The sequence below is a fragment of the Chiloscyllium plagiosum genome, unplaced genomic scaffold, assembly GCF_037043375.1.
Source record: "Chiloscyllium plagiosum isolate Xiang-an unplaced genomic scaffold, Cpla_swu_hap1 HiC_scaffold_6, whole genome shotgun sequence".
Classification (NCBI taxonomy): Eukaryota; Metazoa; Chordata; class Chondrichthyes; order Orectolobiformes; family Hemiscylliidae; genus Chiloscyllium; species Chiloscyllium plagiosum.
In genome coordinates this window covers 105,817,587-105,840,199 of record NW_028270144.1, presented here as the reverse complement: position 1 = coordinate 105,840,199, position 22,613 = coordinate 105,817,587, and the positions used below count along the sequence as shown (strand labels likewise).

General features: G+C 41.0%; 1 protein-coding gene across 7 annotated transcripts in view; it reads right to left on the bottom strand.

The window, feature by feature from the left end:
- Nucleotides 1-22,613, bottom strand: part of LOC122550843 (F-BAR and double SH3 domains protein 2-like) — a 230,720-nt gene that overhangs the window by 199,919 nt on the left and 8,188 nt on the right. For all 7 annotated transcript variants that reach the window (XM_087988313.1, XM_043692169.2, XM_087988314.1 and 4 more), the window contains exon 3: nt 1,759-1,804. In XM_087988313.1, the coding sequence (XP_087844439.1) occupies nt 1,759-1,804 (46 nt within the window). The remainder of the gene's footprint in view (nt 1-1,758; nt 1,805-22,613) is intronic.

The following is a 22,613-nucleotide window of genomic DNA, read 5'->3' as shown; positions in this document are numbered from 1 at the left end:
GACCAGAAATTGAACTGGACCAGCCAAAAAAACCCTCTCTCCAAGAGCAGGTCAGAGGCTACGAATATTGTAGTGACTAACCTATTTCCAGAGTCTCCAAATCCTGTCCATAAGCTACAGAGCTTAAGTCAGGAGTGTGATGGAATATTCCCCATTTGCCTGGACGACTGCAGCTCCAACAACACAAAGCAGCCCACCTCACTGGCACCACATCTCGTCCCTCTACCAACAATGCTCAGTAATACCAGTATGTACAATCTGTGCACTGCAGAAATTCAGCAAGACTCCACCACTTCCATCAAGAACAACAAGGGAAGCAAATGAATGGGAATACCACCACTTGTAATTTCTTCTCCAAGCATGAACCACCTTCACTTGGAAATATATTGCCATTCACTCAGAGTTGATGGATCAAAATCCTGGAATTCCCTCCCTAATAGAATTGTACATCTACCTACAACTGCAGTGGCTGCTGTAGTGTAGCACAATACTGTATTACTGTATTACTGTATTATAGCACTTCCTGACAACTTCTGTTCAATTATGGGCACAGCCAATTCATGCTAAATGCATAGACTATAGATTTGCCAGTTAAAAGTATGACATTAACTCACTCAGCTAATCTTCCAAGCTGATGAATCTCTAAATAAAACAAGAGGTTTTTGCTGTCATAATCTAGATGGGGTAAACTACAATAAAAACTTGCTAATAAGATGACTTGGCTACAAATTGCCCCCCTATTATTTTGGGAGATTACACTTGCTTGAAGGTATACAACATATTGAATTTTATGTCTTTATCATATCAACTTAGCAACACAGTCAATCTCAGTTAAATGCATTTAAAGTAAGCTCTATTTTTCATTATTTCTGCCCCATTAAAAAGACAATCTTATCAAGATATATTGACTACATATTTACAGAAAGAGAATAGCTTCATAGAAGTGCTAATTGAAATCATTATGCAGGATACTGGATAAGTAAACTTCTCAAGAATGTAAACATTTGATAAAAACAGCTAACTTTTAAGCTTTTTCTTGGATTGAAGAAGAATGCAGTCACCAACACAGGCACTGTCTACTGATCCCTAGGATGACAGAGATTTGTTCCACAATGCAAGGCTGCATAATTGGACACACATTTGAGAGTTTAAGAGAATGAGAGGCAATCTCATTAAGGCATCCAATATTTAATGCTTTCCTCTGGTTGGGGAACATAAAACACTGGGACATAATCTCAGGACAAGAGGCTGACCTATTAGGACTGAGGGGCAGTGACATTTCTTTGCTTGAACGATTGTGAATTTTTGAAATTCTCCACCCCAAAGGACTATATAGTTTGTGGATGCTTTATTGTTATGTTCACTCTTAATAGTGAAAATAAATTCCTATGGTGAATACTTGTACCATTAGGACTAGTTTTATATTAGATACTTTATGTTTGCTAAGGGAAATTTACTAAATTGTGGTAAATGCATTTAACCCATATTGAGAAATTATTAAATGCCAAGAGGGTATGGCTTTATTAGTTAGCCCGTTCTGATTAAGAGTCACTAAACTCAAAACATTAACTCTGTCCTCTCCCAACAGCTGGTGCCAGACCTGCTGAATTTCACCAATTTCCGTTTTTATTTTAAAGTAATAACTTAATTCATTTTCATTTCCCTCAAGGGCCCCTTCCAAAGGGAGTTAGTTCAATAATGGATTCTGCTGTTTCACAATAATTGAGCCTTAAAGAGAGGAATTCACTCACACCTTACCTGAGCATAGTCCTTCTCAATTGCAATCCTCTTCTGACTGAAGGTCCTAGAAGACAAGAAACAAAGGTAAGTCAATTGGGAAAAGTACTAACACATAAACAATATATTTACAACGATATACAAAGATGTAAATAAAGTATCTGAGATATAGTGGAATCAAAATGTTAACTGTTCCTCTCCACAAATGCTGTCAGACCTGCTGAGTTCCTTCAGCACTTTTATTTTCTTAAATAAAAACACTCTATTGATCATTAACAATGCCTAATTGAATGACTATGTTACAATGAAATACACAAAGCCGAGATGATTGTAAAAATAGTAGATCTTAAAAGTATTATTTGAAACTCAAGATTAATATGGAGTTTCATAGAGTACGGAATCAGATCTTTCAGTCCAACTCACGCATGCTGACCAGACATCCCAATCTGACTGATCCCATTTGCCAGCACTTGCCCATATCCCTCTAAATCCTTCCTAATCATATACCCATCCAGATACCTTTTCAATGTTGTAATTGTACATCCTCCACCACTTCCTCTGGCAGCTCATTCCATACACGCTCTGCAAGAAAAAGTTTTCCCTCAGGTTGCTTTTAAATCTTTCCCCTCTCACCTTAAACCTATACCCTCTTGTTTTGGACTCCCCAACCTGGCAAAAAGACCTTGGCTATTCACCCATCCATGCTCCTCAATTTTATAGACCTCTACAAAGGTCACCCCTCCACCTCCAATGCTCCAGGGAAAAAGATCCCAGCCTTTCCAGCCTCTCCCTATAATCAAACCTACCAGAATGTTGTCAGGACTGGAAAATATTTCCTACACCCTCTCAAGTTTAACAAAATCCTTCCTACAGAAGGGAAACTTTTAGAATACAGAATTGTATTCTAAAAGTGGCCTTCTCACGCAAAAAGCCTGATCAGTCCTAGCCTTTCCAAAACATGTAAATCCTATCCCTCAGAATCCCCTCCAACAACTCACCCACTATTGATGTAAAATGCACTGGCCTATGGTTCCCTATCTTTCCTTATAGCCTTTCTTTGAAAATGGAACATTAGCCAACCTTCCGGCACTTTACCTGTGGCTGTTGATGATATAAGTATCTCAGCAAAGGGCCCGGCAATCTTTTCCCTAGATTCCCACAATATTCTAAATGAGAGACATATGACAAGGAGGAAACAGATGTCTCTCGGGCTGGAGGCTACAACATCATTTAAATGATCCGTAGATTAAACCTTCAATAGGATTCAATCATCAACAGGATTTTCTTAAACCTGATTGACAAGTTAAACCTTTGATTCTCATCACTTAAGTTACACCGAGCATTTATCGCATTCTGTTTTCCTTTGTGGAAATAATTTAATGCGTCTAAGGATACAGCAAGCTATAAGAGAAATAAGCATTTCTGTGGTTAGTGATACTTTTGGCAGACCTGTGAAGATAGTTCTTTGAAAGTGGAGTTGCAGGTGGACAGGATAGTTAATGTGGTATTAAGTATGCTTGCCTTTACTGGCCAGTGCATTGAGTATAGGTGTTGGGAGGACATGTTATAACTGTACAGGACATTGGTTAGATCACTATTGGAATACAGCATGCAATTCAGGTCTTCCTGCTAGCGGAAGGACATGCAAAACATGAAAGGGTTCAGAGAAGATTTACAAGGATGTTGCCAGGATTGGAGGGTTTGAGCTATAGGGAGAGGCTTAATGGTTGGGGGTATTTTCCTTGGAGTATCGGAGGCTGAGGGATGGCCTTATAGAGATTTATAAAATCATGACGGGCGTGAATCAAGTAAATAGACAAAGTATTTGCCCCAGGTTGGGAGGAGTCATCCCAAACTAGGCATAGGTTTAAGGTGAGAGGGGAAAAGTTTCAAAGGGACATTAGAGACAAACATTTTCACACAAAGTGGTGCATGTATGGAATGAGCTGCCAGAGGTGGTGATGGGAGTTGTGGCACAACTGCAACATTTCAAGGAGGATATATCAACAGGAAGGGTTCAAAGGGATATGGGCCAAATGGAACTAGCTATCTGGTGGCATTTAAAGCTCTACTAAAAAGACGATCTTATCAAGATATTTTGACTACATATTACAGAATTGGACCGAAGGGCCTGTACAGCTACTCTGTACAGCACTATGACTCAGTGTAGCAAAGAATCGTACAATGGTAGCACGGTTTCTCATGCATTTGCCAAATTGTGGAGGAGCTGAAGATGTTTCATAGATAACCACATTACTCATTTTTATGACAGGCAAAACATCTTTTAGCTCAATGGCACTGTCCAATTAGGGGCAACACGTGTGCATAAAAAGCTGGCTTCACCTGCTACTCAAACTTTTAGGGGACCTTACTTTTGTGGGGCAATCGGAGGTATAGTGGACACATTATTTCTACCATAAAATGGATAATGTGGTATAAAATTTCAGTGCTGTGTGGTGGTGTCAGATATGCAGGCTGCACATGCCAAATACTATCAGATCGTAATTAGCTGCATTTTCCTTCCGTTCTTTGCGAATCCTGCATCAAAAGTCCAATATTACATGCAATTTTTGCACTTGCACAATGTTTGTGGGATAATCTTGAATGTATGAAGAATTACGCTGAACAACAATTTAGAATCATCAGTTGAGTACATCGTGTGGTACACTGGCATGTAATGGTAGCTACATATATTACTGCATAGCCTGTTCTTTGCAGACAGAAAGTGTTGCACCTGTTTCAAATCAATAAAATAGGTCTCAGACACTTATTAGTTTGTTTTAAACAGTTAGCTGGTAGTACAAGTTGTACAACTTTAAGCTAATCTTGCGATATTGTGATCATTACCTCCTCAAGGACCCTGAACCACAGGACCCTCGTATCAATCCTTCCTTATTACACATTACTAAAATAACCTGTTTCTGGGTAGGTTCTGCACCATACTATTTTATGCACTCGACAAACTCAACTCCAGTGCTACGCTTGTTGATCTTTATTAACAGTGCTACTTTCTGCTGTACTCTTCTGCCACTTCCTGTCATACTTTGACTTTTTAACCGCTTCACCACCCTGCATTTATACTTTCTCATTTCTTTTCTTTTTTTAAAACATCCCTTCAATGGAATTCTTCATTTCTCTAATTAATTTAACACTGCATACACAATCCCAGCATGGTTCAAATAAAGCCTGTTCCAACAAAACAACGCTTTCTCCACCCTCCCACCTCCAGTTCTGGTGCTAGTACCCCTGAATTGGAACCCATTTCTTCCACACCAATCTTTGAGCAACATATTTACATCTCTCATGTAATTCACCAATGCCAATTTGCATTTGATTCAGGTAGTAATCTGACCAGATAATAACAATGAAAAAGATTCTGCATTTCAAATTTAGCTGGATTAGTGGTGCTGGAAGAGCACAGCAATTCAGGCAGCATCCGAGGACAGGCAAAATCGACGTTTCGGGCAAAAGCCCTTCATCAGGAATTAAGCTTTATTCCTGATGAAGGGCTTTTGCCCGAAACGTCGATTTTGCCTGTCCTCGGATGCTGCCTGAATTGCTGTGCTCTTCCAGCACCACTAATCCAGAATCTGGTTTCCAGCATCTGCAGTCATTGTTTTTACCTCATTTCAAATTTAGCTCCAAGCTGCTTGTAATCCTTAAGCCCCACCTTGTCACTGGAACCTACAGGGACCACAACAATGAGATCCTTTCCATCTCACTTCCAAGTCCTTCTTCTGCCCAGAAGAGATCTCCTTAACTTTAGCACCAGGTGGTCAATGCAACTTTCGAGACCCTTTCTCTTTGCAGAGAACAGCATCTGAACAGTATCCATTTCCCTAATTATGCGATACCCTGTAAATACAACATTTTGTTTTTGTCTCCCACTTGAATGGCACTCTCGACCATGGTGCATTGGTTGGTTCATAAATCTTCCTGTAGTCTCTGCCCTTGTCAACACATGAACCAGGAATCTTCTCCTTATTGGGCATTGACTCAACCTACCATCACAACTGAAATAGTTTCTGATTACTTTAAAAAGACACTGTACCAACAACCAGCAGAATGAACATCATATACAAAATATCTGCAAGGAGTCCTTGCAACAAACACTACATTGGAAAGATGGGCAGGAAACTAGCTACCAGGATACATGAGCACCAACTAGCTACCAAAAGACATGACCAACTATCACTAGTATCCATACACGCACACGAACAGAGACACCAGTTCAACAGGGACAATACATCCATCCTGGGAAAGACATGCACTGGAATTTCTCGAGGCCTGGCATTCAAACCAGAACTCCATTAACATATTGATTTGGACTCCATTTACCAAACTCTCATAAAAAGAACTGGAAATGATACGATCCGCCTCAACAGACCAAGGCATATAAATAGCAAGCAGGACAGAACACCAGTACTTCATTGAAGGCTCACTGATGATGTTTCCTAGTATGGTGACAAAATATCTGAGAACAATTCTAACAGCTCAGCCAGCAAACTTACAACCTGACCCATAAGTGAGAGACAAAGATAGGTATAGTGTAGAGATAGAATAAACACGAGTTATGCAAAAGAACATGTAGCACTTATCCTGGTGAAGTGGAGAGTTATTGAACTTCTTCCTAGAATGCTTTGCATTCATTCAGATGGCTGAGACTGCAGAGAGAGGTAGCAACCCCAGACAAGCTGGCATGATCTGGTGTCACAACTTCCACTTTCTGTCCTGAGGGAAAGAGGACATCCTGTCTTTGTACAAACACATTCAGGACCTCCCACAAAGTGGGACATCAAATTCCCCTTGTTTGCTAAGTATCAGCCAAATACCAGGAACTGTGCAGGGCAGCTTTGGACTGAGTGCTTGTACAGGTCCATAGCAGACTTTTAATGATGATTCTAGCACTGGGGATGCCGGGCAATTCCAAATTTGCATCCTATCCTTTGTCTTGATCTTACTGCCCTAATATCTTTCAGCATAATGCAAGGACTGGTCTGTTCTGCCATGAAAAGAATCTAATTGCTGATTGATGACATATCGATTGTTTTCTCATCTCTTAGAGCAATACAGTGCAGAACAGGCCCTTTGGCCCTCAATGTTGCACCGACCTGTGAACTATCCAAGGATTGTTTAAATCTCCCTGATGTAACTGAGTTAACTACATTGACAGGTAGGGCACTCCACGCCCTTACCACTCTCCCTTACCTGCTTCTGACATCTGTCTTAAATCTATCACCCCTCAATTTGTAGTTATGCCCCCTTGTACAAGCTGACGTCATCATCCTAGGAAAAAAACTTTCACTGTTTACCTTATCTAATCCTTTGATCATCTTGTATCTCTCTATCAAATCTCCTCTTAGCCTTCTTCTTTCCAATGAATACAGATCTAAGTCTCTCAGCCTTTCCCCCATAAGGCCTCCCCTCCAGTCCAGGCAACATCCTGGTAAATCTCCTCTGCACGTTTTCCAATGCTTCCACATCCTTCCCACGAGGGGGCGACCAATATTGCAAGTGAGGCCGCACCAGCGTTTTGTACAGTTGCAGCACGATATTGCGGCTCCAGAACTCAATCCCTCTACCAATGAAACCTAACACACTGTATGCCTTCTTAACAGCACTATCAACCTGGGTCACAACTTTCAGGGATCTATGTACATGGACTCCAAGATCCCTCTGCACATCCACCCTACCAAGAATTTGACTTTCCATTGACCCAGTACTCTGCCTGTGTGTTATTCTTCCCAAAGTGCATCATCTCACATTTAGCTGCATTGAACTCCATTTGCCACCTCTCAGCCCAATTCTGCAGTTTATCCAAGTCCCCTGTAACATTCTTCCACACTGTTCACTACTCCACCGTCTTAATGCTGTCTGCAAATTTACTAATCCATCCACCTATGCCTGCGTCTAAGTCACTTATAAAAATGACAAACAGCAGTGATCCCAAAACAGATCCTTGTGGCACACCACTAGTAACCGGACTCCAGGCTCAATATTTTCCATCAACCACCACTCGCTGCCTTCTTTCAGAATGCCAGTTTCTAATCCAAACTGCTAAATCACCCTTAATTCCATGCATCTGCATTTTCTCCAACAGACTATCATGCGGAAGCTTATTAAAGGCTTTTCTGAAATCCATGTATACCACTTCAACTGTCCTACCCTCATCTACATGCTTAGTCACCTTCTCAAAATACTCACTGAGGTTTGTGCAACACGACCTGCCCTTGACAAAACCATGTTGACTATCTGAAATCAAATTGTTGCTTGCTAGATTATAAATCTTATCTCTTATAATCCTTTCCAAAACCTTTCCTACAACAGAAGTAAGGCTCACTGGTCTATAATTACCTGGGTCATCTCTACTGCCCTCCTTGAACAAGGGCACAACATTTGCAATCCTCCAGTCCTCTGGTACTAAACCTGTAGACAACTCAAATGTCAAAGCCAAAGGCTCTACTGCCTCCTCCCTAGCTTCCCAGAGAATCCTCCGATAAATCCAATCCAGCCCGGGGACTTGTCTACTTTCACTCCTCCTAGGATTGATAACACCTGCTCATAATTAACCTCGATCCTTACTAGTCTAATATCTCGTATCCCTTTCTTCTCCTCTACAATATTCTCCTTTTACTGAGTGAAAACTGATGAGAAATGTTTGTTTAGCACCTCGCAGATCTCCACAGGGTCCACACTCAACTTCCCACTTCTGTCTTTGACTGACCCTAGTCATCCTTTTATTTCTCATATACCTATACAAAGCTTTAGGGTTCTCCTTTATTCTATTTACTAAAGACTGCTCGTGTCCTCTCTTTGCTCTTCTTAACTCTTTCTTTAAATCCTTCCTCGCTAATCTGTAATTCTCCATCACCTCATCAACACATAAGCCACCTTCTTCTGCTTAACAAGAGATGCAATTTCTGTAGTAAACCCTGGTTCTCTTACCTTATCACTTCCTCCCTGCCTGACAGGGACATACCTATCAAGGTCACACAATATCTGTTCCTTAAACGAGCTCCACATTTCCATTGTCTGTATCCCCTGCATTTTGCTACCCCAGTCTATGCATCCTAATTCTTGCCTGATCGCATTACCCTTGCCCCATCGATAGGTACATGCCGCAGGTCAAGAGTAATCACTTTGTATTGCTAAACTAAATGTAACTGAATTATGGTCACTCTCTCCAAAGTGCTCACCTGCAACTAAATCAAACACCTGGCCTGGTTCATTACCAAGCACCAGATCTAGTGTGGCATCCCCTCTTGTTGGCCCTTCGACATACTGTCAGGAAACCCTCCTGTACACACTGGACAAAAACTGATCCATTCAGCATACTAGAGTTATAGCATTTCCAGTCAATTTTAGGGCAGTTAAAGTCCCCCATAATGACCACCCTGTTCCTTTCACTCCTACCCAGAATAATTTTGCCATTCCTTTCTTCCACCTCCCTGGAACTCTGCGGAGACCTATAAAAAGCTCCAAGCAGTGTGACCTCTCCTCTCTGGTTTCTAACCTCAGCCCACACTACCTCAGTAGACGAGTCCTCATCAAAATTTCTTTCAGCCACAATTATACTATCCTTGGCTAACAAGGCCACACCTCCCCTTCTTTTACCACCTTGCCTGTTCTTAATGAAAAAGAGCTAAACCCTGCAACATCCATTCCTCACCCTGCTCTATCCATGTCTCCGAAATGGCCACAACATTGAAGTCCCAGGTACCTATCCATGCTGCAAGCTCACCTTATTTCAGATACGTCTGGCACTGAGGTAGACACACTTCAAACCCACTTGCTGGCTGCCAGTACATTCCTGTGGCCATGAAATCCTGTCCCTGTCCTCCCTACTCTCATCCTGCTGTGCACTGCAACTACACCTCAGATTCCCATCCCCCTGCTGAGCTAGTTTAAATCCACCTGAATAGCACCAGCAAATTTCCCACCCAGGATAATAGTACCCCTCTGGTTCAAAGTACCCCTCTTATTAGACATGTTCTCACTAAGGGATCTGTTATTCCTAATACAATCCTGTCTTTAATTAGATCATTCATAGTTGCACAAATACACAAAATTCTCAAACCACTGTTACTCATCAATGGGCTCTTTTTCATCTTGAGCCCTAATACTAAATACATACTGTTTACAACTTATCTTAATTTGAGATGCAATACGTGCATTGCTCTCCATACACATAACCCTAACTTTCTACTCCTATATCACAATGCGATAAGGATTACACGTTACCACATAACTGTGGTACCTTTTAAATTTGAATTTGATATGATGTTTAAAAACAAAGAATGGTTAACAGCTGTAAGAATGGGCACAGAAATGAGGTTGTGTAGCTCCAGCTGAACAAGCATTGACATTAAGGCATAGTTGGTCAAGTTGACTCATCCTGTGTTACAAGTCTCATGGTTCTTTCATTAAGTTGTGCATTGCAGGAAACCAGGATATTGCCATGACTGAAAGGTATAGTTATAAGGACACTTTTCCCTGGAGCATCAGAAGTTGTGAGGTGATCTTATACAGAGGAACCTCGATTATCTGAATATCGGATTATCCAAAGGAGATCAGAGTCCCGATAGAAACATTACATTAAAGACGTGTTTCCAACACTGATCATGTCTTTTGTTTACAATGATTAAAAACAAACCTGGCTTACTGAAATGCTGCTGAGAACAGCCCTGGGGAGCCCAGGCGCTGGCTCCAAATGACTGACCTACTGCCCTCTCTCTCTCCGCCCACACTTTCCCTAGAGTTCTACACAGACATGCACCCTAAACCCCCCCTTCCCCAAATAATCTCTCCAACATTGCCCTGTACAGGGCAAAAGTGGAAGCTGTCAAAAAGTTGCAGTAAAGTGTGTGTGTGTCTGGGTGGGTGGCGGCGTGTTTGTGGGTGTAGGTGTAGGTGGGGGGGCTTGGGTGTGTGCACACTCTATTTGGAGCCTCACCCCCAAAAGGTGGCTGGCTGTTGCTGTCTTGTTGTTGGTGTCCAGTCTGGGTACCCCAGAGAGGGGAAGGGGGCGGACAGGGGCGGTGTTGGACGGGGTTGGGGGCAGGGGTGGATGCATGGGTAGGGCAATGTTGGACGAGGGTGGGGATGGTATTGGACAGGGTTGTGGGTAGGCAGGGATGTTGGACAGGGTTGGGATGCTGGCAGGGGACAGTGTTGGACGAGGTGGGACGGGCAGGGAGGGCTGTATTGGACCCGGAGGGCGGCTCATGTGCAGTGTGCTGCTGCCTCATCTCCTGAATGGGGAATGGACTTAACAGAAAACTCTGAGCCCCAGAGGAATGGCATTGAATCAATTAAGCGAATAATTCTCCGCACTAAATAGTGCCTGCCCATCTCATTTGAATAATCGAGGTTCCTCTGTATAGAGATTTACAAAATCACGAGGGGCATAGGTAAGGTAAATAGCAAAGGTCTTTTACCTAGGGTGGAGCAATTCAAAACTAGGGAGCATATTTTTAAAGGTGAGAGTCAGAAGATTTAAGAGGGAGCAACTTTTTCACAAGAGGGTAGTTCATAAATGGAAGGAACGGCCAGAGGGAGTGGTATATGCAGGTAAAATTATAATATTTAAAATATATTTGTAGGTACGTAAATAGGAAAGGTTTAGAGGGGTATGGGCTAAATTAGGCAAATGGGTACAGTTTAGTTTGGGAAACTTGGCCACCATAGGTTAGTTGGACCGAAGGCTGTGTCCACGTTGTATCACTATGACTTTGAATATCAGCACCAGGTCAATTTAAACTTTCAAAACTGGAATTATTTCATCAAGTACATAGAAAACAAAAACAAAATCCAGGTCACAGTTACCAGCTATGCATGTTAAAAGACTATTTGTCTTTACTTTTTTAAAAAATTCATTCATGGGCTAGTGTTATTACTGTCAGCCAGCATTTATCTTCCATCCCCAATTGCCCAGAGCGTAGTTAAAAGTCAACCGCATTGCTATGGGTCTAGACTCACATGTGGGCCAGACCAGGGAAGGAAACTGCTATTGTTACCCAAGGAATATTAATGAACCAGATGGATTTTCCCAACAGTCACCAATAGTTTCATGGTCATCGTTAGACTCTTGAGATAGCCGCTCTGTGTATATATATAGAAAGAATAATAAAAAGAAATGGTGATCAACATTATCCTGCCTAAGGATCAAAGTATATTACCTGAAGTGCAAAGCTACCAAAGTGGCCCTGCATAGAGCCAGAAATTATTAAGCAAATACTCTTCATCAGATTACATTTCCATGATGTCAACTACCTCTAAAGTAAGTTTCAGATCATTACACAATTCAAACACTGGGAACATCAATGCCCAAATGTTGTCATCCAACATTCAAATTCATATACTTGGGGTTGGAAACACTTGGCAACTCGGGATTGGAAACCTTCTTCAATCATTTTTGCCTAAAGACCACTTTGCTTAATACTATGGATTATGCTGACAGCACTAGGGTCCCAGGTTCAATTCTAGCCTAGAGCGACTGTCTGTATGGAGTTTGCACATTCTCCCAGCGTCTGTATGGGTTTCCTCTGGGTGCTCCAGTTTCCTCCCACAGTACACCAAAGATGTGCAGGTCAGGTAAATTGGCCAAGCTAAATTGCCCATCGTGAAAAGTGCTCTAGTCGGAGGGAAATGTGTCTGAGTGGGTTACTCTTCAGAGGGTCGGTATGGACTGGTTGGGCTGAAGGGCCTGTTTCCACATTGTGAGGAATCTAATCTAATCATTGTTTGTCACTGTGGTGACGATGAGCCAAATGGCCTCCTTCCTGTTAATTTTGTTAATTCTCTGCAGTATATGGTAATCTGCAGCATTCTCTTTTGTAAAATCTCAAAGTGGATTGTAACCTTCAATACATTTATTCTCTGTGAACACTTCTCTCTTTCACTTAAAGGAGTGGATTTTTCATCAGATTACATTTCCATGATGTCAACTACCTCTAATGTATCTTTCAGGTCATTACACAATTCAAACACTGCTAACATCAATGCCCAAATGTTGTCACCCAACATTCAAATGCATATACTTGGGTTTGGAAACACTAGAACATAGAACATAGAAGAATACAGCGCAGTACAGGCCCTTGGGCCCTCGATGTTGCGCCGATCCAAGCCCACCTAAACTACACTAACCCACTATCCTCCATATACCTATCCAATGCCCTCTTAAATGCCCATAAAGAGGGAGAGTCCACCACTGTTACTGGCAGGGCATTCCATGAACTAACGACTCGCTGAGTGAAGAACCTACCCCTAACATCAGTCCTATATCTACTCCCCCTTAATTTAAAGCTATGCCCCCTTGTAATACCCGACTCAATACGCGGGAAAAGGTTCATACTGTCGACCCTATCTAACCCCCTAATCATCTTGTACACCTCAATCAAGTCACCCCTAAACCTTCTTTTCTCTAGTGAAAACAGCCCCAAGTGCCTCAGTCTTTCCTCATACGATTTTCCTTCCATACCAGGCAACATCCTGGTAAACCTCCTCTGCACCCGTTCCAATGCCTCCACATCCTTCCTATAGTATGGCGACCAAAACTGCACACAATATTCCAGATGCGGCCGTACCAGAGTCTTATACAACTGCATCATGACCTCAGGACTCCGGAACTCAATTCCTCTACCAATAAAAGCCAGTACGCCATATGCCTTCCTCACCGCACTATTTACCTGGGTGGCAACTTTCAGAGATCTGTGTACATGGACACCAAGATCCCTCTGCTCATCCACACTACCAAGTATCCGACCATTAGCCCAGTACCCCATCTTTTTGTTATTCTTCCCAAAGTGAATCACCTCGCACTTAGCTACATTGAATTCCATCTGCCACCTTTCTGCCCAGCTCTGCAGCTTCTCTATATCCTGCTGTAACCTGCCACATGCTTCCTCACTGTCAACAACTCCTCCGACTTTCGTGTCATCCGCAAACTTGCTCACCCAACCTTCTAACCCCTCTTCCAGGTCATTTATAAAAATGACAAACAGCAATGGTCCCAAAACAGATCCTTGCGGAACACCGCTAGTGACGGCACTCCATGAAGAAACTTTGCCATCAACTACTACCCTCTGTCTTCTTCCATCCAGCCAATTCCTAATCCAAACCTCCAACTCACCCTCAATGCCATATCTCCGTATTTTCTGCAGTAGCCTACCATGGGGAACCTTATCAAACGCCTTACTAAAATCCATATATACCACATCTACCGCTTTCCCCTCATCAACCTCCTTCGTCACCTTTTCAAAGAATTCAATAAGGTTTGTGAGGCACGACTTGCCCTTCACAAAACCATGCTGACTATCCTTGATCACATTATTCCTATCTAGATGTGCATAAATCCTATCCCTTACAATTCTCTCTAAGACTTTGCCCACAACAGAAGTGAGACTCACCGGCCTATAGTTACTAGGGCTATCCCTACTCCCCTTTTTGAACAAGGGAACCACATTTGCTATCCTCCAGTCTTCTGGGACTACTCCTGTAGACAAAGAGGACATAAAAATCAAGGCCAATGGCTCTGCAATCTCCTCCCTTGCTTCCCAGAGAATCCTAGGATAAATGCCATCAGGCCCAGGGGACTTATCTATTTTCACCTTTTCCAGGATTTCCAACACCTCTTCTCTACATACCTCAAAGCCATCCATTCTACTTATTTGTGCCTCAGTATTCTCATCGACAACAATGCCCTGTTCCTGAGTGAATACTGAAGAAAAGTATTCATTCAGTGTCTCCCCAATCTCTTCCGCCTCCACACGCAACTTCCCCCTACTATCCTTGACTGGACCTATTCCTACCCTAGTCATTCTTTTATTCCTAACATACCTATAGAAAGCCTTAGGGTTTTCCCTAATCCTATCTACTAAGGACCTTTCATGTCCCCTCCTTGCTGCTTTTAGCTCTCTCTTCAGGTCCTTCCTGGCTACCCTATAACTCTCAATCGCCCCAATTGAACCTTCACGTCTCATCTTGAGATAGGCCGCCCTCTTCCATTTAACAAGGGATTCCAATTCCTTATTAAACCACGGCTCCCTCGCACGACCCTTTCCTACCTGCCTGACCGGTACATAATTATCAAGGACACTCAATAGTTGCCCCTTGAACAAGTTCCACATATCATTTACACTCTTGCCTTGGAGTCTACTTTTCCAAGCCACACATCCTAAGTCATGCCTCACCGCATCATAATTTCCCTTACCCCAGCTATAATTCTTGCCCTGTAGTACACACTTATCCCTCTCCATCACGAGTGTAAAAATCACCGAATTATGGTCACTATCCCCAAAGTGCTCACCTACCTCTAATTCTAACACCTGGCAACTCGAGATTGGAAACCTTCTTCAATCATTTTTGCCCAAAGACTGCTTTGCTTAATACTAGTGCAACACAGTTGACCCTGTAGACCATAATTTTTAAAAAATATTAATGCACTAAGCAATGGTATATAAATAAAATTTTATTATTCAAAATTTAAGTTCAGTACTAGTGCAATGTATTTCAGGCTGTCAGCGTCCAACAGCCCAGCAATATTGTTCAATTGAAACCCAATCGCATTAAAAGGTGTACAGAGAAAATTAATGACAGAAGAAGCTAGGTAAATAAACTACAATGTATAATCACATTACAAAAAATATTTTTTTGTAGTTTGCACAATATAACAGTGATGTATACCAAGGCATTTATACTTCTTGAAGGATGAGAGTTTACAAAAGACAAGACACTTTCTTCATTGTAGGTAGTTGAAGGAGCTCCCACAGTACGGTTTGATATAAAATTTCAGGATGTTGACAACAAAGAAAAACAGACAGACATCCCAAGATTGGTGAAAGGATTGATGACAAAGAAAAATGTGAAGCATTTAAAGCAGAAAATGTACAAGAAACCAGAATTAAAGGTGAGCAGAAATCTGGAGGTGATGTTGTAAAGAACAAGACCATGGAGAAATTTGAAAATAAAGGATGAGATTTTAAAAATCAAGGTATTGCTCAAACAAATCCAAATCAGACGAAGGCTGGAATACTGTGAATACCGTTGAGCCCTTTATCTAAGGGAAGATATTTTGGCATCGGAGCCCTCCTGATTTCCCTCTTAAGTATACTCCTACTGCCTTTATACTTGTCTAAGGATTCACTCGATCTCTCCTGTCTATACTTTACATATGCTGCCTTCTTCTTAACCAAACCCTCAATTTCTTTAGTCATCCAGCATTCCCCATACCTACCAGCCTTTCCTTTCACCCTGACAGGAATATACGTTCTCTGGATTCTCGTTATCTCATTTCTGAAGGCTTCCCATTTTCCAGCCGTTCCTTTACCTGCGAACATCTGCCCCCAATCAGCTTTCGAAAGTTCTTGCCTAATAGCGTCAAAATTGGCCTTTCACCAATTGAGAACTTCAACTTTTAGATCTGGTCTATCCTTTTCCATCACTATTTTAAAACGAATGGAATTATGGTTGTTGGCCCCAAAGTGCTCCCCCACCGACACCTCAGTCACCTGCCCTGCCTTATTTCCCAAGAGTAGGTCAAGTTTTGCACCGTCTCTAGTAGGTACATCCACATACTGAATCAGAAAATTGTCTTGTATACACTTAACAAATTCCTCTCCATCTAAACCTTTAACACTATGGCAGTCCCAATCTATGTTTGGAAAGTTAAAATCCCCTACCATAACTACCCTATTATTCTTAGAGATAGTTGAGATCTCCTTACAAGTTTGTTTCTCAATTTCCTTCTGACTATTGGGGGGGGGGGGGGGGGGGTCTACAATACAATCCCAAATCGGTGATCATCCTTTTCTTATTTCTCAGTCCCACCCAAATAACTTCCCCGAATGTATTTCTGGGAGTATCCTCCCTCAGTACAGTTGTAATGCTATCCCTTATCAAAAATGCCACTCCCCCACCTCTCAAGCCAGGGAACTATAGACCAGTGAGCCTGATGTCGGTGGTAGGCAAGTTGTTGGAGGGAATCCTGAGGGACGAGGTGTACATGTATTTAGAAAGGCAAGGACTGATTAGGGATAGCCAACATGGCTTTGTGTGTGGGAAATCATATCTCACAAACTTGATTGAGTTTTTTGAAGAAGAAACAGAGAAGATTGAGGGCAGAGCGGTAGATGTGATCTATATGGACTTCAGTAAGGTGTTCGACAAGGTTCTCCCATGGGAGATTGATTAGCAAGGTTAGATCTCATGGAATACAGGGAGAACTAGCCATTTGGATACAGAACTGGCTCAAAGGTAGAAGACAGAAGGGAGTGGTGGATGTTAGGTTTTCTGACTGGAGGCCTGTGACCAGTGGAGTGCCACAAGGATCGGTGCTGGGTCCCCTACTTTTTGTCATTTTATATAAATGATTTGGATGCGAGCATAAGAGGTACAGTTAGTAAGTTTGTAGGTGACACCAAAATTGGAGGTGTAGTGGACAGCGAAGAAGGTTACCTTAGATTACAATAGGATCTTGATCAGATGGGCCAATGGGCAGAGAGGTAGCAGATGGAGTTTAATTCAGATAAATGCGAGGTGCTGCATTTTGGGAAAGCAAATCTTAGCAGGACTTATACACTTAATGGTAAAGTCCTAGAGAGTGTCGCTGAACAAAGAGACCTTGGAGTGCAGGTTCATAGCTCTTGAAAGTGGAGTCGCAGGTAGATAGGATAGTGAAGAAGGTGTTTGGTATGCATTCCTTTATTGGTCAGAATATTGACTACAGGAGATGGGAGGTCATGTTGCAGCTGTACAGGACATTGGTTCGGCCACTGTTGGAATACTGCGTGCAATTCTAGTCTCCTTCCTATCGGAAAGATGTTGTGAAACTTGAAAGGGTTCAGAAAAGATTTACAAGGATGTTGCCAGGGTTGGAGGATTTGAGCTATAGGGAGAGGCTGAACAGGCTGGGGCTGTCTTCCCTGGAGCGTCACAGGCTGAGGGGTGACTTTATAGAAGTTTACAAAATTATGAGGAGCATGGATAGGATAAATAGACAAATTTAGACTTGCCTGGAGTTGGGGAGTCCAGAACTAGAGGGCATAGGTTTAGGATGAGAGGGAAAAGATATAAAAGACACCTAAAGGGCAACTTTTTCACGCAGAGGGTGGTACGTATATGGAATGAGCTGCCAGAGGAAGTGGTGGAGGCTGGTACAATTGCAACATTTATGAGACATTTGGATAGGTATATGAATAGGAAGGGCTTGGAAGGATATGGGCCGGGTGCTGGAAGGTGGGACTAGATCGGGTTGGGATATCTGGTCGGCATGGACGTGTTGGACCGAAGGGTCTGTTTCCATGCTGTACATCTCTATAACTCTATAAAGCAGTTTTATGATCCCAGGTGATATTATTACTGAATGGATTAGATTTAAAATTGAAATCTATAGATGTGATCAAAATGGGAATATTTGAATTCAGAATATTTGAGCCTTGACAGATTTCTTTTCAACTAGGTGGTCTTCCACTGAAACACAAGCATGGATATAGTAGATTCCATTCTAACAATAAAAACAGAGATAAAATAGGCTATTTACATAAAATTCAAAGACCCTGAAACATATGGCAAAAATACAATCCCACCTATTTCGAACACCATCACTTCTTAGTACGCAAATATTCTCAGAGTTCCCTTTTCGATCACATCTATAGATTTGACAGATCCATTTCTTCCAATTTTCAGTCATGAGAGTTTGACAGCATTTTCTTTGGCAATTCACACAACTGAACGTGGATGTTCTCAGCTTCAAATAACTGTTTCAGGTTTTAACTAAACACTTCTGGTCTGGAACTTTCAAACTAAAACCCTTACACTGAGGTAACATGTTTGATTGATTGTTTGTTTGGTTTACATTCGTTTAGTCCAAAATAAGTCTTAATCAGAATTCAGGAGAAAACTTTCAAATCAGAGACGAGTTAGAAGACATAACAGATGACCGCAAGTAATTGAAACAACTGGGAAAGGTGAAATTAAGGGAAACTAAATAAACATGAGAATCAAACAGAAGAACATGTTGGTGGGGCTACAGGCATGGGGAGAAAGCTCACACAGTTCTATTGGCTGAATAACTTGTTGCTGCCCTATAACATCGGACGGTAGTTACACTAGTCATTGCTTGATTTAAATAGATCAATATTTTCCATTTTTAAAACTAGGTCCAATATCACTTGATGTTAATTCCAGCTTTGTTGTTGAGAATGTAGCCATACTACTGCTAGCAAACCTCCTGACTACAATTTCAGTATTTCCTTAAAAGCAATCAGATTTTTTGTGATGACATCATATATTTAACATTTGAAATTATCCTTTCACTCATCAACTCCAGTAACAAATTTGAACAAGTTACTGGTGCACAGAAGTGATATGATGTCTCCCAAGTACTGAAGTCTATTATTCATCCTTTCCCTATAGCTCAAATCCTCCAACCCTGACAACATCCTTGTAAATATTTTCTGAACCCTTTCAAGTTTCACAACATCTTTCTTAAAGCAGGGAGACCAGAACTGAATGCAGTATTCCAAATATGGCCAAACCAATGTGCTCCAGACCCCAATTGCAACAGAAGATGGGATCTTATTTAAGTAATTTCTTTAATCATTATTGTACTTCAAAATGGCACTGGATTGTGGCAACAGAACACTTTTCACTGCATCTTCAAGACATATGTGACAATAAATCATTTATTCATTCATTCAGATACTGTTAGATTAAATGAATATTTCAATATTCAGCATTCACAGTAATTTGTTCTTATATGTAAATTGGTAATTATATCCACCAAGACAGGAACTCTTACAACCCTGCCTCAAAGTAACAGGAAAAACATACCAAGATCATATTGGAAAATCTAAACCTATTTCAATCCAGGAAACTCTCACCCACAAAAAGCCACACTTGTATAAACTCATGGACTTATTTCTTAAATTATGTGATAAGATTAAAAATGCCCAAAATGCATTAAATTTCTCCAAAGTATATTAAGACTTCAATGTAACGTCATAACAACTTTCAATAATAACTGCAGACCACAGATAATGGTCCCTTGGCTCTACTCAGTAAAATCATCTGGCTATATTTTTAACTTTTAATATAGATATCCAGCTTCTTTTTAAATTAGATAGGTTAGCTGAGTATTAATTTCAAAAACCTGTGATATTTAAGTCCTATCGCTGACCGTTTAACTTGATCTGTTCTTTTAATGTCCCTGCTTAGGCATATTCCAACAGCAGAGGCTAAGTGACAAGGAGAGTTTTGATAGATTGACAACTGCTTGCAAATTCCTGGGATCTGTGCTTGAGAAAAGGTTACATTATCAAGGTCAGGAAAGAAAAGCACAAGTGATTGCTTTTTAATCAACATTTTTTCTAGTACCATTAAGAACACAATTTTTTCTTGAATAATATGTCTTTCACAAGAACATTATAGAAAACTGATTGCATTGCAGGCATAAAATGTCAAAGTATAATGTTTACACAATAGAAATTTTGCTGGGTTGCAATCTAGATATTCCTGTTAGTGCCTCTTGAAACATTTGAAAGACTATCAATAATATGCGCACCAGTAAATGCAGAATCAAAAGATATGGAAGATTCCAGGGAAGGGGGATATTATTTACAGGGTTAGGAGTGGAGAATCTTGGTCTGAATTCTTTGAGGCAAAGAGGATTGAGGCGACATTTGATAAAGGTGGACAAGATTATAAACAGGTTAAATAGGGGGATGAAGAAAATCAGTTACCATTAGTAACAATATAAAAACTAGGAGACACAGATTTAATGTTTTGGACAAAAGATGCAGAGGAATGTGACAATGCACTGAGAGGTAATGACATGCTACGAGGGTCGCGGCAGCAGATAATTAAATAATTTCAAAAGGAGGTTGGATGGGCTGAAGGGAAATAAGCCTGCAGAGCAATAAGGATATAGCAGGGGATTGGAATTGATTGGACTGCTGCATAAAAAAAAAGTATGAAGATGATTCAACGTGTATTACTATTGCTCTTTGCAAACTGGAGTTCGAAAGTCAAGAACCATGCATGGCTTCAAGTTTGACTTACGTTTTTACATTGTGTGTTAAGAAAGAGTGACATGGGTTTAGTTTCATTTTAAATTTATTATGGGAGCAATGCAGGCATCTGTGGTTGTTGATATACCTGTGTACTGATTTAATGAGGTTTACAGCCTAACAGTAGAGCATAAAGAGAAGAGTTCCATGCGTGAGAAACAAGGTGAAAAGGAAAAGAAAAAGCTGTTGTATAATCCAGTATTATACAAAGACTGCATTACCCAAAAGGTTAGTAGTGTGCAGATTAAGTCTGAATAAAAATGCTGCCAGTCTAGCAAAATTCAAAACTCAAGGGCTGGGGAAGAAGTCCCGAGTGGCTTAGAAAAAATAAAACTGCTGGAAGTTGGAGGTATGAGAAACCCATGTGCTTGTTGTGCAAGTGTTTAAAAGTAAGAAGAAAGCTCCAGATATTAAACACAACCATGATAACTGAAGAAGGAACTTCAGGGTGAAGACAGTATGACCAGAGGTTTAAGTATTTGAGAGGTTGCTGTTTCACGTAAAAGGATAGAATCTTTATTTCTTATATGAAACAAGACCATTTCAAAAGCTCTGATAAACTGTGATACAAGTAGTTTTCTTTTCTTTTTTGTGTAAAAACTTCTTTGCTTTTTTGTTTAAAGTATCCTCTTGGGAATATGTTCAATGACTGCCCATCATGGTAAACGTGTGGCAAAAATAAAACTTATGGTCTATCAAGGCAGATTTCATTTTAATATCTGTCAACTGGGATCATAATAAATGAGCCACTTTGGACTTAACGGACCAAGTGGCCTCCTGTGAGCTGTCATGTCTTTATGCCTTCTGAAACAAAATTATTGTAGGTAAATTAATCACAATTACAACTTTAGCCATGAATTGAAATCTTGCTATTAATTAAATGGGAGACCTATTAGATAGAAAAAGGCAGCAAATGCAGGTGAACACCACCAGTTGCAGGTTTCTCTCCATGATAAGCATCCGAACCATATTGCTATTTCTAACTAAATGCCGATAAATAAACAAAGTTATAATCATACATCAGAGAACTCTCTTCCTAACAGTACTAGGGGTGTACCACACAAACTTCAGCAGTTCAAGAAAGTAGCTCATCACAAACTCATCAAAAGGCAAATAAAGGACAGACAACAGATACTGACAATACCCACACACAGCGAAAGAATTTGAAAAAAAAATTCTTATTACATATAAATTGACATCATCTGGCAAGCACCTTCACAACTGCATTGCAACACCAATAAGCATTCATTTAATACATTGCATATTCGCATCCCAATCAGAATTAATACAAGAATATGGCTTTCGGAGAATCTCAATTTATTTTTTCTTACCCCTTTGGTGAAGAAATCGAAATCCACTTGGTTCTTCGATCGATAACACACTGACCAGGAATCTGACCACAATTATCTGCTCTCTATACCAATTGCGTTGGATGTAGGTTTGCTCGCTGAGCTGGAAGGTTCATTTCCAGACATTTTGTTACCCTACTAGGTAACATCTTCAGTGGGCCTCAGGCGAAACAATGCTAAAAATTCCTGCTTTGTATTTATATGTTTGGGTTTCTTTGGGATGGTGATGGCATTTCCTGTGGTGATGTTATTTCCTGTGGTGAAGTCACTTCCTGTTCCTTTTCTCAGGGGGCTGGAAGAAGGGGTCTAACTCAATGTGTTTGTTGATAGAGTTCCAGTTGGAATGCCATGCTTCTAGGAACGCTCATGCACGTCTTTATTTGGCTTGTCCTAGGATAGATGTGTTGTCCCAGTCAAAGTGGTGTCCTTCCTCATCCGTATGGGAGGATACTAGTGAGATAGA